Source organism: Typha angustifolia, chromosome 12, assembly GCF_048772165.1.
Source record: "Typha angustifolia cultivar Huaian chromosome 12, ASM4877216v1, whole genome shotgun sequence".
In the NCBI taxonomy this organism is placed as follows: domain Eukaryota; kingdom Viridiplantae; phylum Streptophyta; class Magnoliopsida; order Poales; family Typhaceae; genus Typha; species Typha angustifolia.
Window position 1 is genome coordinate 9,650,798 of NC_133250.1, and position 17,686 is coordinate 9,668,483.

Genomic DNA, 17,686 nt, shown 5'->3' on the forward strand with positions numbered 1-17,686 from the left:
TTTAAGACGCAGAAGAAATTGGGATACACTGGAGAACAAAATTTCCATTCTGATATGGAAAGTGTCAGATGTGTAAATGCTGTCAAGCACTATCACCAGTAAATAAGCACAAACGTTGAAGCCCTAGCACCTGCTATGGATGGATAAACACATATCATCAACACACCTATTTTTAGCAAATACATACACTCTTCGCAGGAGCTGCTGCTACTTCAACCAGGCTTTGCCACAAGCCAGCAAGTATCACCAGCAGTCCAAACAGCTCCTGAGGCAGCACAATTTGTTTTCACTATCTATCAATCAAATTAGGGAAAATCGTCAGGAGGGGAAAAAAGACAATAGAAACACAGGGGGCGGCGCTCCTCTAGACAATCTCGCAAATGATTCGAAGCACTCCCTCAGAATTAGGAAGGCCGTGAGGGAAGTAAAATAAAACCGTTGGATTAGTTGCAGGAGTCATCGACCACTACAAGTCCACCATCTCATCTTGCAACTCACTGGGGGCGATGAGCCCAGGAATGGTCAGCATCCTTTGGCGCTCCTTTTCTCTCTGTGCAGCAGCCTCTTCAGCATAAAGATCTTTGTTGTCCTGCATACCGAAGGCAAAAGCATTACAGCAAGAACTAAGTGTTGTAGAAACAGAAAGACGGGAAACCAACAAACATAAATATCAATGAGAAAAGCAGTCATAGACAACCTTTTGGAATAAGTGACAGCTTTCCTACGGAGAAATAGCACAGGAAAAAAAACTCTCCACAAGTGAAATATTGATTGAAATGTTCACATAACAATCAAATAATAATCTGAGTTACCTGTGCAGAGAACTCTTTTGATTGGACGAGGAAATCCCTAATGTGATTCTTAAACGTTGGAAGATCAGTTTTTGACCCAAACAGCCCATCCACAAATTGTGTTACCTGAGAAAAACATTATCTCTTCATGTTCATCCAGGATTAAAAATGAAAAGAAGTGTTGAACGTCAGATTCCTACCTCCGCTGATGTCATATTTGGAAATGATGATCCCAAAAGCTTTATGGTGTAATCACGAACAAACATCATATTATTAGGAAATGGATAGGGAACCGCAGCGGCATCCCACAGAGGCTCAGTTAATGAACCAGAATCTACCTAAACATCAACCAGAAAACAGCCAAATAGTACTCAGCAGAATGAGTAAGAAAAGGAGTAGCTAAATAGCAATTATTCATCTTACCAGGCAAAATAAATGCTGTAGCACTAAAACGTGCAGCTTAAAACCTGGTTTGTGAAATGTGTCTGTGAGAACAGCAAAAATCTCTTGCTCGATCGTCAAATAATAAGTTCTATAGAATTGATTACAGAATTCTGAAGCCTGAAAGATGATATGACAGCAAAATGTTGGAATTTCTGCAGACACATTTTAAAAATTGCTGACCAAGTGACCAAGGTTGGGTTAAATCTGACCTGGAAGTTCTTCAGCATTTCCAACAACAGAGTAAGTCCAGTCTCTGCAATGTTTCTCTCAGTATGCCGAAAAGCCCAATTTATAGAGTCCATTACAAGTTTCAGTTGCTGGATAGAGATAGTAACAACAGTCATTAACAATGGACCAAAAGGTAAATCGAGAGCTATACAAGTTCATAAAAGGATATATTACTGAACCTGACTTGACAACTGAATTAAAGCTCGAAAACAATGGGTGCCAATTGCACGAAGTAAGGAGAAGAACTTGAGTCGATGCTCAGGATAATCTTCAAAATTCTTGGTGATCATCTACATAATACAGAAAAACACTTGGATGTGGTCATCTACATAATACAGAAAAGAAATTTGATGCACACTTACGAAAACCATCAGAAACTGAATCTTCTATGTTCCAAACTAGGAAACAATTATTACCTCAAGAGTGCACTGGAAAACAGCTTCAAAGATGCGGGGTACATCCTCCATCATTGCACCTTTGTATCTGCAAGTGATAATTCCGTAAAGGCTAAAAGAGCTAGAAAATAAATTATCTTGGTGCACATAGTTACTCGTTAGTCATTACAACACCAAATGATGGAATATTCAAAATTAGACATTGTGGCATGTGCCAAACAGATGTAAGCAGGGCAAGTCTGACAGGGATGAAGAGACTTCATGTGTGGATGCCTCCAATTTGTTCATTGAATCAATATTCTGATTCTCCACAAGGAGAGGATGAAAGGTTGATATAGGTCAATCAAGAATATCGCAAGGAATTAGGACCTCTGCTGGGGAGGTTAGCCTAGACCATATTGTATGCATGTACAGTGCAAATCAACAATATGGACATCAGATTACTCAAAGAAGCTAGTTTTCTCAAAAGTAATAAAATAAAATAAAAAAGTAGCAACACATAGAGAACCTAGCTAATTAGTGTTGACCATGTGCCTGATGATCAAAAGAGAAAAATGGAATTATTGTGATTTGTTGCATACTTGTTTATAATGGTAGCAAATAAAGATAAGACTTCAGATTCCCTGGCATCGGGCACATTTCTAGCATAGTCAGCAAGGACAGGATCCATCATTGGTGGAACAAACTGTTTTCCAATATGTGGTTGATCTTCAGCTTTGTCTACAAACGTCTCAATCAGTTTTAGCGTCTCCCTCTTTACAGATCTATAAGCATAGAAGTGCGTGATGTTAGACTTCTTAGCCAACTACAAGATGAAATGCAATGTACAAAGACAAATATGGCAATGTTTCATATTTTATTGTACCGCAAAAGTTTCACATAAGACGTTCTTGAAGCAAAAGGCCCTCCTTCAGCAATAGTGTTTGATATTAGTTCACTGTACATTCTGATGTCAAAACCAAAACGAGCATCAGCAAAATGTTTTAATGTACAGGCAAAATGTTTCAATATTTGATCTATGAGTTTCCCTATATATCAAGATGCACTAAAGCAGTCAAACTGTCCCAAGTGATTGGAGGATCAGGATTGAGTAAATTAGAAAGAAGAAACAGACTATTGCGTAATAAAACATCAATGGTGTACTATAGTCCTTGCCTGTAAACTGTAAGCATGTCCAAGAATATTAATGATATTTGTGGGAAGAAATATTGCCCAAGTGAACTAGCAACGCTGGTGTTTGTCTGTCAATCATCAATAAACATAAGCACTTAATATCCACATAGATAAAAATTAATGCATATAAGGGCAGAACCAGACTTCCCTTGGTAAGGTGCACATTTAGTATGTTGCCTATAATTTTATACAAAAGAAGAACCAGTTAAGAAGATCCATTAACAATTTTGTTTACATTATTTTGAATAAATAAAATAGTGAAACCTTCAACTAGTCCAAATGGTATTTGGTCCAATAGCTCTACATGGCTCCATTATGAACCATATAGATAACAGTATAAAACAACTATCTCAGAGACTTCCAACAAATGCTATCAGATGCTCCAATTAATAACGCAATACAAATACCAAGACTGCACAAGCACGAACTGAAGTGTGAGAAATTTCATCTTATAAGCTAGAACACTAGAAGTGTTTATATATTAAAATTTCAACACAACCTTCAATTTGTAGCCAAGTACCGGGAATTGGAATATTGTATTTGCATGCACAAACCCCATAAAGGCCCAAAGATTTCACTGAGTGGTATATTACTATATTATTTCCAACTTCTTCAACTAAAGAGTGTAGAACAAGTTGAAATGTCCATAGATCAACCACAGGATACATTTAGCCAGAGGAATGCAGCTTAAATGCTTCATCACTGTTTCGGGTTGTCCTTGCTCTATGGTATTACACTTACCCAATACTTGCCCTCAAAAATAGACAAAAACGATCATCATCATATTCAATCACGCATATGAAAGAATTATCTAATACATCCAACAGCAGATATCCTTAAAAGAAGAATATCATGATGTCAATCAAGAGCCTCCATCAAGCTTTGCTTATAATACCTGCAATATATTAAGAACTGTTCTAATAACATCTTGATTCTTCAGGACATCAACACTTTTGCTGGCCTGTCCAATAATTTCAGCCCATTTCTGCAGAAACCATAAACCATACAAACAGATCGTATGCCATCAACAGTAGAGAGAGAGCATCCTTTAAAATGCTGAGAAGATAAAAAGAAATAATAGTAGGACAAATCATAAGATACAGCAAATTGACCTACCTGATTTGGAAGATCCATTAGTCTTTTCAAATACTCATCCCTCTTAGAAGGATCAGATTCTGCATGAATCATGTGACCAACCTGTGAAAATATCAATATGGTGACTTCTCATGGAGAGAGGGTTAACTGCTAAATATTTGCAGCCAGATATATTAAATACCGATTCATAAAACGTATGAATCTGATGAGCCTCAAGATCTGCAACTGTAATTGGAAGGCCGGTCAGAAGTTCAGATAAGAAGGGTTCATTCTCGCCAACCTAGATAGACAGTTAGAATTGTGAGAAAACTATGTGCTGATAGTTCGAGCACATAAAGGCAGTGATCTCCTATTTTGGAAGGTAATGAACCTATAGAAGTCTACATACTGCAACTAAACACTAATAAAACAAGCAAAAGAAGAGTATCTAGTAAACAAACTAATATTCCCATCTAGACAGAAGTAGAAGGAAATTTGCATGAAAGGTAGCTCCTAAATAACAGTTTGTCAACATGAATCTATGATATACAAAACTTTTACAGCCTTCCCTTCCTGCAGAATGCCAGAAATCAAAATTCCATAAATGACTGGAGATCTAACTGTTTAGGAATTTCAATACAAGAAATAAGATGCAAGCACAAAATCAAGACAATCAAGTACATAAACACATTAGCACTGGAAGACCAAATTAATTGAGTCGACTATGGAAATCAGGTTCAACATAGCCACTTTACTGAACACGCTACTCTTTTGTGTAAATTTTAGAGTCCAGAGATTAATAATATCCCTGCTTAGTTTATTCTCATACTTTTGCACCACTTGATGGGAAAGAAGAAAAAAGATTTCAAGCAATACATGCATCAATAGTCACCATGAATAACCTAGGACATGCAGGGTAGAATCTTTAACAAACATAAATAATCAAGACCTTTAGCATGATTGAAAGAACTGACCAAAAAAACTTAAGTCCGAAAGCATATACCATTCTCTCAATATATTAATTACAAACGAAATCATGGATGCATTGAAAATAAAACATTGATTATGATATTGTATTGCTGTTACTAACAAACTTGTCGTGGTAGAACAACAATACAGCATTGTCACAAAAATGGCACAGGCATGCCTACGCTAGCTTGGGATGGCACGCATGGTGTTGGCACACCTCATGACACTGGCATATGTCCTGCCAAGTGTAGGTACATTGTGACGTGCCGCTAGCACACTTCCAGGTCATGGCACACACCAAACTAGATATGACGCTTTTTTTAGAGCTTAAAGTAGCTTTTGATGGCTACTGGAAAGTATTTTAGCCCTAGATATTGGTGTGACACATCAAATATTATGCAATAGGAATGAATCACCATCAAAACAGATGTCATGAAGCTAAAAGTTACATACATATTTAAGTCAAATTGCAGAACAAAATTTTGAGATTTAGAGTAGATCTATTTGAAGCATACAACAATTATTAGTATCCAAAACTATTGATCAAATTCGCTTTTAAATTAGGGGAAAAAGTTAGGGAAAACGCTAATGATTGTATCTAATAATTTATTTTCAACCACAAGATCACAATTATAATTGAACAACCTTAGTGTTGTCTTTGATATGATATTGTTACTAGCAAACCAGTGTAAAGGAACAACAGTTGTTCAAATAGGCAGATAAACAATCTTATGACATGTACAAATACATGTAGATGTGCTTGTGAATGTGATCTAATATCTCTAGCAGTCAAGACTAAAGATGCAATTTTAATAATTGATGAACTATACCTGCTTAATCACGAACTTGCGTTTACATTTCTGAACAATTTTAAGAAAAGTGTCACAGGCCATGTCCTGCAAAGACAATTAAGTCAATCTTGTGCACAGAAGCATTTTAAAAAAGTATATGCAAAAATGTCTTCTACATCAAATTCAGGATGACACAAGGCGCTCCACAAACTAGAAGCAGCAAAAAGCAGAGAGAGAGATGGGCCATGTAAAGGCATGCAAAAAAACAGAAGTTGCGAAACCTACATAATGGAAGGTGTCTTATTGAAGCACTTTTAATGAAAGTTTCTTATAAACAATCTGAGGGGGGGTGCAGAAATCACAAAGAATGGGAACTGGAAAAGAGACATAAGTTGATTAGAACAACTCCCCCATCACCCTCTTTTCAACAGGAAGAAAGGGGAAGAAACTGTAAAACAAAATGTACCAATACCTATACTACAAATCACAAACAAGGCCTCCTAAATTTCCTTTTTAGGATCTGCATGTGCTTCAGTTTAAGTGGGCTCCACATTCATAGGTATATATAGAAATACATGTGGCGTGCCATGTACTGTATATTAGTTCACTATAACAATATGCCCCAAAGTATCACAAATCCATGCTACTGTTGTTTTAAAGATAAAGCAACAAAAAGAAAAACTATGCACCTGAACTCCTGGGTGTGTTTCATGCATAAACTCAAACAACTTATTGACCACTGTCTTCAGAAACTTCCAGTGAGCCCTAAGAAACCTTGGGTACTGGCCCACCACATACCTGATATATGCAGCAAAAGTCAAAGAATTGCAAAATTATGAAATATGAGAACTTAAAACTAAAAAGACCTACATGATGTTACTTGCTATGACGGCTTTGTTATCCTTCCCCTTGGTAATTTCACAGAGATTCAACAAATCACGAATGACCATCACTAAGAACCTATTTTCCTGTTGAATAAGAGTCCAGAATTAAATATAATGTCCCTAAACAACTAAATAGTTATAAATAATCATTTAGAAGTAGTTGTATCCTAAATAGAACAGCAACGACAATGGATCTTTAATGGCGAAGCTGCCCTTCAAAATATAGTGATATACAATATCTTGACATTAAGCAGTATCTGGTGATAGCATACCTGTTCCTCCATCATTGAACCAGATATTGATCCAATCGCCCAGCATAACGTATTTAAATTGTTCCAACTCCAATCCTCTCCATTCAGTTGTTTACTTAACTTCTTCAGCATCTAAAGTAAGAAAAAAAAAACATATGAAATGAGATGCTTACCTATGTTGAATATACTAAATACTACATAAATACAATGTCAGAATGAAAAATTTGAGAACAAAGAACGATATTGTACTATAATTGGCAGTTGTTACGATTTCTGAAACCACCAACCACAAGGCCTTCTAACAGTCTCATATTAAAAACAGCATATGTTCAACTTTATATTCATGAAAAGGAAACTACTGATAAATTATACCATATCAAATGTTCATCTGTAAATGCTTACAAAAAACTCATATAACAAACTTTAAAATTTGGAATTCCAGTGCTAATAAGTCCTGAGCAAACTAACTCAAGAGCTATGATATAGCTTCCAAAAACTTCTTTTTACAATTAACTGGGGGCAATTACATATGAGAGGGAAGATTGTGGGACCATATTGGCGTAACTCACGATCCTAGTTCAAAATGAAAAAGCCCCTTTGTTGGAATCAAGTTCCTCCCGTACGTGATCTACTGTAATGGAGTCCTGCAGAAGTGTCTGTCCCTCTTTGATTAAGAATAGGTGAATGCTCCTTTTTTTCCCCATAAAAATGGTCAGCACTCCAATTTACTCAAAAATATTTTTCTCTGGTTCCCCCAAGAAACTCATCCCTTGTTCAAGTCTAACCTAATATTAGAGTTCTTGGGGAACTTATGTAAGTTTTGGATAACAAAAGATTCTCAACAACCACTTATAGAAGTAATTCTTCAGTCACATTGTTTAACAATGTTTTCATATTTTATAGCATGTTCTTTATTAATCTAATACTCGACCATTAAAACAGTGCTAATTTGGCAATATTTATAGATCACAACATGTATGTCAAATTAGTTAAGCTATCAGCAATTTTCAGTTCAGACACCTCAAGTAAGGCGTACTACTAGTATACAGGAGGTTATAGGTTTTAAGTCTTGGAAACAACCTCCTCAGAAATGTCAAATTAGTTAATCAACAGGCAATTTTCAGTTCAGACACCTCCATAACTATTGCCATAGATTTTCTCTGTTAGTGTAGCAGACTCCTATTGCGAGGTTATAAGTTTTAAGTCTTGGAAACAACCGCCTCAAAAATGAGTGAAGTTGCATAGATTTTCTCTTCATATGCCTCACATAGGGAGCCTCGTGTACTGAGAGACCCTCTTTTTACCTCATGGCTATGATTCGCAAAGACATAAGGGGTTTACCACCTGGGACTCTTAATACCTAGAACATAAAGTTTTCTACCATATCCAACAAATCCTGTCAAAGCGACAGCTAAGAATCACTAAATAAGACTTACAAGCATTTGACAAGACATATTTAGTCATGCCACAACAGTAAAGCTGAACTCCAAAACCACCTACAAGTTCACTTTTATTGTCACCTTGTTTATCTTTTCTCCCTCTGCTTTGCAATAGTATTCACCGGTATAAACTATGAAGGATATATAGCCTAAACTCCACTTTGTTTAACAACCGCAGGTAGCTTCCTTTCAAGACATCAGTTTCAGATAAATTTTGCTAGGACAGCATAATGATTACAGAGCAGATGATTTCAGAAATACATATCAGAAAGTTGATGATCATTCTTACCTGCTGTTCCGTATCCTCGAGGTCGAGGTGTGACAAGTAGATCAATGTTTCCCTCATGATCTACAAATGGAAAGAAGTCAAATTAATGTCAGCCAAAAAAAAAGGCATCAAAAGAAGTGCAAGAAAGCATCTAATAAGCAATATTAACTTTTTGATAGAGCAGTCTTCAGAATAAAAAGCTCGGAGCAACCTCTTCAAAAACTAAGCAATTCAAATCCCCATCTACAAAGCTTAGTATTTTCTCTTGTAGAATAAATCATTAAACTAAGCACCTTCTGCGAAAAGATACACTGAGGGAAACATTAAACTAAAAGGACAGACATGAGACAAGCGCATACAATGAGCAAATACAATCAAAGGCATTGATGATCCTTAGGTACCAGACCTTATACTGAACGAGAACATCATTGTCCTTCAAAGTTTCTCGTACGATATTGCCATTTTCATCTTCAACGATCAATACCTCCTCAGGCTTTGCCATACGACAAATCATGAGCATTCTTAACTTTGATAATGGACCTGAGTAAAGCTGGCGCCTTTGTAGGAGAGGTGAACCCAGACCATCAACCATTCCAGGTATTACCGTGACCTACAGAATTAGAAGACTGTGTCAGAGAGCAAGCATACAGATAATTATGTAGATGCCACATCAAAACTGACAAGGCAATAAATGAATCCAATCAGTCTATTAAAAAAAGAGGCTCTCATTCTGGACAAGTAAAATATGGTGTAGAAATTGTAACTGAAAAGGCAATAAAGAATTTAATCAATTTACAGATTACTCATCTATTAGAACAAGTTTAATCAAAAATTACAAAAATATTACATAGATGCAAAAGTTAGCATGTTACTGATAATCTCATATGCCAATTACAATGTCCATAAAGAAGTAGAGATAGGTGGAACTGCAGAACCAAGCACATTTTGCAGACACAAGCTCAAGCACTTGTTTTGAAAGTCATCATATATTGGCGACTTTTCTTTAACTTCAAACAGCAACATAAGTAAGAAATTGGACTAAGTTTGTCTAAGAAACACAATCAATCTAGGACAGCATAAGTATCACTGAACGTTGCGGGGTGAGATCAATAAGAGTAAGAAATATTCTCTTTGCCAGTATAACCTCTTCTAGTGCAGTAATTGAAAGAAACTTCTATCTCATTGCTCAGAAGCTTATCGACAATGGAAAACAAGTATATAGCTAGACAGAAAGTTGGTTAGCATTACATTTCCTTTCTCATTACAGGTGGGAAGAAATTCATAAGAAAGAACAAGCAAATCATGCTTAAGGATACCAAAGTAACCACTAAGGATTCCACAATGCAGATGTACACATGTGCAGAAAAACAAGCAATGGGAATGCAAATGTGCACAGGCACAGGAACATAAGTATGTGCATAGACAAAATACTCACAGAAATGAATTGAAGTGCATTCATTTCCAACTAAAGATAATAGAGTATAGATGCAGCAATGTCAGCTATGCACAAGATAAATGCACTGATATAACAATTAACAAGAGGAATATAAATTAGTAGAAGCTGGAAAAGAGTACCTAAGTGTGCATTGTATCAATTGTAATTGTCAATCAACAAAATCGAAAGGCCTAATTATCTTATTTTTACACAGAATCTGTCTGTTTAGCTCATAAAGGCTGAACGACAAAGCTTCGGTGCTAATTTGTCCTTTCAAACTCATCACAACTTCTTAATTTGGACATCTCATTAGCTTTCATTCTCACTATAATCCATCAATGTCTTGTAATATAGGTAGCAAAGCAAATAATGCTTGTGTATTTACATTCTACAGAACAAAAATGATTAATACCACACTCAAAACCACCACGAGCATCACCAACACTGATTGTACTTAAATTTAAAAAAACTAGTCCCTCACCAACCTTCAGTAGACACCTAAAAGGGTGACGAAATCAAACAATAAGAACTCAAAATACCGAAGACATGAACATACTGTGTTACCTATTCCCTCTCCAGTCTAGAAAAAAGAATAAAGTTGGCCCCTGCAAATAATTTGATGCACACTAGGGAAGAGCAAACAAAAGGAAGAAAAGGTAATGCACCAAAAGAATTTACACTAGCAAACAGAATTACCAAATTAGAGGTACCTGGAGTCCCATTAAGCTAGCAGTGGCTGCAGGATCCATCTGGTGGTGTGCTTCAAACAGCTCAAGAACTAACACGTTCCAATAGTCCAAGCAAACCTGTCCAAACAATAAGAACATAAGTCAGCAGGTACATAATATGTAACCATTTCTCCAATATTGCTAATAGATAGTTTCTATACCTTGAAAACCTCTGTGTCATCAACATATGAGATCCCAATAAGATATTCAAGACCCAATAGTAATGTAGCTCTATTTTCAGGAGTAGCTTCCAGTATCCGTATGTGGGCCTGCACAAATGGATAACATTTTGGACAAGTTCTTCTAGATTATATTTAAATTTAGATTCTCATCTGATCAAGGCACAAACCAGAATAAGAAACAACATGAGATCAACATCAAAGAAATCAGGAAAATAACAGAATTATCGAGCTCTTGTTAGATAATCCAAAAGGCACAATCTAGTAGCCATCTCATTCTGGTAGCAACTTTTGTAAGAAAATTATGGTGTTTAGCTACTACAATAGTAAAGAAAAACTAAAGGGAGGTTATCTCTTCATACTCATCTCAGAAATTTGAATCAGAAACTTCAAATCTAACAAAACTTCAGGATGTTGAACACAAAGAATGAAGGAGCTTGCCTTAAAAAATGAGGTGAAAAACAAAGCGAGGTTTTGGATAAATGCCTGCACTAGGGAAAAAAAGAATATTAGCTTGAGTTCCCTGGAATGATAGAAAAATATAAAGAAAGCAATAACGCTCATCTCATCATCAAACACTACTATACATCATGATCCCATAGAAAGCATGTCAACTTTAAGCATATCGTTAAAAGATTAAGAAAATTTACCTGCTCTTCATTAGATCCATTTGCATAAGCATCCGGGATATTTGTTCCAGGAGGCAGAATAGTCTAAACATCATTACAATATGCAATTCAGCATTGAAGGGCAGAAAAGAAATTGTCTAAAAGGAAAAAATAAGGCCGTAAACAATGTTCTTCAAAAAAAAATTCTGGATAATGGAAAATTACCTGTAATTGCAATGTGAAAATGCTATACATCTTAACATACTGGAGGTCATAAAAGTCACCAAACTGTAGAGCAGCAACCTGCAAAACAACATAAGTATTACAGCAGACCGCATAGGAACTGTTTACAATATGCAACTCTAACAAAATGATCTATATCCCCTGCCTATTGGTACAAGAGTTTGGAGTGCAAAAAATCATTTAAGTTGGCAACATTTAACTGCTCAGTTGAAAGCATAGGCTGTAGCACACTCATACCTCTGTTAGACATTGAAGTGTAAGATTCCGATACGAAGCCACTGGAAAGAATTTCAAGAGAGTCTCCAGCTAATAAATAATTAAAAGCACAAAGAAAGCAATAAGTATCACTGGTAATTCAATGGAGAACATAAAAAATTCAAATATATCTATCTAAAAATAAGAATGTAATAAATCGAACCAGTGGTGATTCAAATATATAGCCAAGAGGGATCCACGATAAAAAAGCATGAAGTGTTGCTAAAGTAGCCCGTATAAGCTCCGACCTTTGTGATGCTGATAGTACATATAAGCACAACTCGTGAATGAGTTGAAATTCACTGTTCAAAACAAAGTAAAACTTAAGTAAGCTTCAGGTTTTGACAAGCACATAAAAAAACAATGAAGGTAAAGTATCAACAGAAATAAAAAAAGGCAGCAAAAAAGAACCATGATAAATCATATATATTGTCAGTAAAACCTTCTTCGGAGAGCAAATGCTAACCATGTAAGAGAGCAGGAAGCCAACAACTTTTCCATAAAAAGAGAGCAGGAAGCATGTGAGACCTTCTCCCATAAAAGAGAGCAGGAAGCTTACAAGTAACTAGGAGGCACCAAGAGCACCCAGTCCAGAAAATGGGATTAACACCAATACACTAAAAATATTGTTTAAAAGTCACTAGATGCTATCACAATTTGCTTATGGCAGAACTCATAACTCCACAAGAAATAAGAAGCTACTAAGCTGTAGTAAAGTGGGATTTCCATGTTAGTGGCACAAAAAGTGCATATTAGTCATAGGCAAGATAGCTGCCAACCCTCACAAATAACGTGAGATAACACACTCTCTTCCCAAATAATTTGTGACACTTCAACGTGAGGTTGATATAGGTCAACAGGATGCCAGAATGTTCCAACACACTCTCGTGTTGAGTAGTGTGTCAGCTTACTGTAGGGTCCACATGGGTGCCCACAGGATCAACACAGGGTGGCACAAGCCAGCCTAGATGAGTATCAACAAACTCCCTACATTAATAACCAAAAAGGCGCCGGCACAAAAGATATTGAGCATTTGGACCACACCAACAAGCATGTGCTAGAGCACATCACTGAACAAGTACATGAAATGATATGAAATGGAAAAGATAAAAGTAAGTACTCGGTAAGAAAAGGACAAAAGAGTTCAAAATAATACATAACTTGTCGTCTATGCTAAGTACATGTGTGCCCTGATGAAAGTGAACTTCTTCTATAAAAACCTTTCATCATCCTCTCCAAGTTACCAAATTTAACTAAATGTAGAAGGCTGTTACCTTCCTAGCATAAGAGATGGTTATCACTTATCCCATCCTAGTTGCCTTTTAGCCAAAACCAATATGATACTTTTGAATGCAAAAGACAAATTCAAAATGGCTAGTTTTTATAGATCAAACTTCTAATTAGTTCTTCTAAGTCAGAATAAGTTATTTAGTAATATAAAGGAAAATTTCATGGATCTATTGTAAATTTGCAAAGTTAGTGCATCAAAGTCACGTTCAAGGAGCGTGCAGACAAAGATCAGTTATACATTTTCAAAAGTATACTTCCCCATAAGGAACTGAGCAATGAGCGATCATGCAGAAGAATTATTTCCTTCATATCATACACAAATTGAAAATCAACAACGCCATGCTAGTTCACGATGTTAAATAATATTAAGCAATAAAAGTTTTAGGCAAGCCACCATTGCAATTAAACCAGGAAACACAAGTTGGCAGAGCAATTGGAATACATATGCTGATGATTAGGAAGAATCCAACATAACATAGTCAATGACTCAATGTCAAAAATAAAAAAACAGAAAACAGAATATTGAAGTCAACAAGATCAATTTTACCTATTCAGAGTTTGTTTAAGTTCTTTAATCTTTTGTTGCGTCATCTCTCCTCGTGAGAAATCAAAAACTTCTTCACTGAGAAGCTGAATGATTGATGATTATATCAAACAAACAATACCTAATTTTAGCAAAGGAAACTTCAAATAATAGCACATACCTTCAATATAGCCATGCAATTTTCGCAGATTGTTTCACTACTCTTTGCAGCTGAAACAAGATCAGGAATAAAGGTTTTCCACCTGGCAGGCCACTCATGCTTTAAAACCTGTTTTTACATGACATAACACAATCAAACAAACTGGTTTGACGATAGAAGCAACTCACAAAAACCTCTAAGACCTGACTCAAAAAATCAAAAAGAAAAAATAAATTATTCAGTGCCTAGAAAAAACATTAAAAAATACAAGTCAGGAGAAGAAAGATGTATATCCTAGTAAAGCTTTTTATTTTTTTTAAAAAGGACCACAGAAACAAACCAATAATAATAAAGTAATAAACGATTAAAATGAGGGAGTTTGAGAGTTACCTGCACCAATATGATGTTAAGTTTATTGACATATAGCCTCTCCCTCCGGAAAGAAACTTCATTACTAGAAAGCTGGTAGAGTACGTAAACAATGAAAGGTAAAGGCAATGAACATAATTAAGATTTCACAATATAGAAAGTTGCATTCAAGCAATAAAAAATGTCTCAAGAAACAAAAGTTAATACAGATCAAAAGATTTGGAGATGACTCTACCTGTACAATAACATCAGATATATAATTTTTTATTCCATCCCGTTGTTCAACTGGCAAAGCATTCCATCTATATTTGATAACACTCTCTAATACCTAGAAAGGATACAAGGAGAATTTCCACTTATCAGGAGGTTCCAATAAAGATCAAGACATACATTACAATTCTAAAGAAATCTCTAGACACATACTAAAATCAACAAGTAAATAGTAGAAAGAATTATAAAAGAACTAACAAATGTAGATCATTCAACTATCTGCGAGACAGATAAATGAATCTAACACAAACAGACAGGTTAACATTATCGAGAAACTAACAGGGCAAAAAGTGCCTGAATATTCAAGAAACTGTGCATTTAAAAACACCTGCTTGAACCAAGCACCTAGATGATCAGAACGCCTCATGAAGTAGTGTAAGCAGCAAAAAGTATGCATCTATTATGAAAGAAAACTATGAATCAAAAGAAAGAGGGGTGAAAAAGAATAAGGTTGCTACAGCAATTGCAATCAAGTGGTCTTCTGCAAGTTTAAGACCACAGGAGATATTATGGATCAGCACAACTAATTCATCCAGCCAAGTGAGCAAATAAAAGAAAGGTAAATGTGAGCTAAGAAGAGGACATGGAGCCATAATGGAGATGCGCGAATAACTAGTGCCAGTGGAAGAGAATAAAAAAGACCTAAAAAGACAAAAGAAGAAATGGCAGATGAAAGGCAGTCAGACATAGGCTTCTTGGTGCAATCCTTCCATCATCTTAATCCTTCCATTGTTCCTCCATATGAATATCAGATGTACATTGAACTACAGCTATAAGTACTCTCCAAGGGGAGTATACAAGTAGACAGTCAAGGTTTTAATGAAGCTGGATGCTTAGCATCTTTTGGTAGTACTGACCTTCATGTTCATCAATCTTGACAAAGACCTCATTTTTTTCATAGTTCATCTTCACTTCACAATTTTATAAGGGCGATATGATAAAGCCACATATATTAAACCATTACGGCCCTCACAGTTACTTATTATTCTCTCCAACAAAAGTGTTTCTAAACTCAGCGACACGACTAACTTTGTGGAAAAAAGATTGGTACCACATGGCAACTCCCAGCTGTCGAAATAACTCAAAATTCTGAGATTTTGTCGTTTTACCCGGCATAATTAAGACCAGTGTAACCATAAACGATTCAGATTTTCTGGATTCAGTTTCAAAAGTACGTCTGCTTTTGCAATTAAGGACATGCAAGAAAGGATTCCAGACTTACTTGAAGAGCAAAGAACTTAGTGTTCAAGTTCTGCGAGTTCTGTAGAATGTGAACCACTTGCAACCAAGTATCTGGATTATTCTGCAAATCCCGCAATATCTGATCTGCAGCTGACCTCTGCCAAAAGCAGACAAATAAAAGAAGTTTATTCAAGCGAGGTCGCAAAGACAAAGCAGTTGCCGAATGAAGCAAGAAATAAATAAAGCCAAGCCATGAATTTTCGTATTTAAAGTGGAAATATATAGATGCACGTAGAACTGCTATTTAAAAATACAATGAATCTCTACTTCTAGAATAGCACATTCAGTCCTGCAAGGCTGCAACGCAGAAAACTTCCAAAACCACCCAGGAAGAGTTTCAAGAGTCCGCGTCTACCTGGAAACATAGACTAATGAGCGATACCGTGACGTCCAGAAAACTTTTTTTTTTCGTGGAGAATTCGCGTTAAACTCTCAAGACACGATCGTAATCTCGATCAAGGAATACAAATCAGAACGTTTCAAGAAGCGCCTCCTCTAATGCAAATAAAAAGGCGGGCTAAATAAAACACTGGGAACATCAAAAACCCCTACAAAACCCCATTCGAACATCACCTCCCGTCAGATATCACCAAATCCAAAATCCACCGCATGTAATAAAAGCCAAGACACAAAAAATGGAGCTAATGACACAATGAGATTACGCTAATCCAAGAGCCTCACCTCCTCCTTAGATCCCGTGCCATAAAACGCCGCCACGGTCGCATCCAGTAGCGCAACGTCGATCGGCTGGCTCAAATCCCTCAGCTTCTCCGCCATGGGAGGACCGGCTCAGATCAAACCCGTGAAACCCTAGAAACTGCGCCGAAGACGCTGAGGAAGGTTCTAGAACCCGGGAGAAGGGTTCCAGGGGACCGCGGAAACCCTAACCCTCCTCCTCCTCCCCCTTTGGGATTTGTGAGAATATTCGAACGGGGTTTTCGTCTCGCTCTCTATCTCTCTCCTTTCTCTTTCGCGATGTTTTCCTTTTACTCGCTTTTGCTCATCTTCGGTGGTCGCGATAGAATCATCGAACACGACTAGACGAGGCGGCAAGGAAGTACTTGATAACTGGGGTTGCCTGCGAGTTTACAAAGCGTCCTGGTGTTACGAGTAAATTACGGAAATGGCGCTGGGGATTAGCTTTCTCATTTTGACGGAATTGGGCCTCTGCGTTTGAATACAGCTGCATTGCTTACAAGGGTATTTTTGTCATTTAAATGTTGAGTTTGCTCAAAGTTTTTTATTTATTTATTTTCTTTTGTTAAAAAATAATGTATTACTTAATTATCACAAATACAAATCATTAAGAGCTAAAATAGATATGTGAGTTGAGGAAAGCCCCTTTCCCCCTACATCTATAACTCACGTTTAGATTATGAGAGATAATATGTGAGTCTAGAGTTTTTCATTTATAATTAATTAGAATCTTAATGACTAAATGGGGATGGAAATGGTCGTCCGAGTCGTGCAAAATTGGCTCGAAAAATATAGTCTTCAACTAGTTAAGCAATCGAGCAAGCACACGGTGTAGCCCCTTCAATGTGCTAATTATGAGTATGAGATTAGCTTCAACTATCAAGAAAGTGTTTTGTACGGAGCAGTGCTTTGTAAAAGATAAATATTTCAACAACTAGTGATAAGGAGAAACAACCAAAATGACTAATAGTTATAACTGAA

General features: G+C 36.4%; 1 protein-coding gene across 1 annotated transcript; it reads right to left on the bottom strand.

Moving 5' to 3' along the window:
* Positions 1 to 17,062, bottom strand: LOC140771796 (protein EXPORTIN 1A-like). The gene is made up of 32 exons (XM_073113496.1): positions 16,691 to 17,062; positions 15,990 to 16,106; positions 14,733 to 14,825; positions 14,519 to 14,590; positions 14,150 to 14,257; positions 13,993 to 14,075; positions 12,319 to 12,457; positions 12,138 to 12,206; positions 11,883 to 11,960; positions 11,700 to 11,762; positions 11,491 to 11,535; positions 11,032 to 11,139; positions 10,853 to 10,948; positions 9,114 to 9,317; positions 8,729 to 8,788; positions 7,022 to 7,132; positions 6,736 to 6,833; positions 6,555 to 6,663; positions 5,905 to 5,970; positions 4,308 to 4,406; positions 4,148 to 4,228; positions 3,927 to 4,016; positions 3,014 to 3,099; positions 2,724 to 2,804; positions 2,440 to 2,622; positions 1,880 to 1,946; positions 1,643 to 1,753; positions 1,445 to 1,552; positions 1,215 to 1,352; positions 992 to 1,129; positions 813 to 917; positions 1 to 589 (listed from the first exon to the last, which is right to left on the bottom strand). The coding sequence occupies exons 1-32, from the start codon at positions 16,784 to 16,786 to the stop codon at positions 467 to 469; spliced, it is 3,225 nt and encodes a 1,074-aa protein (XP_072969597.1). The 5' UTR covers positions 16,787 to 17,062; the 3' UTR covers positions 1 to 466.
* Between the last annotated feature and the right edge of the window lie 624 nt (positions 17,063 to 17,686).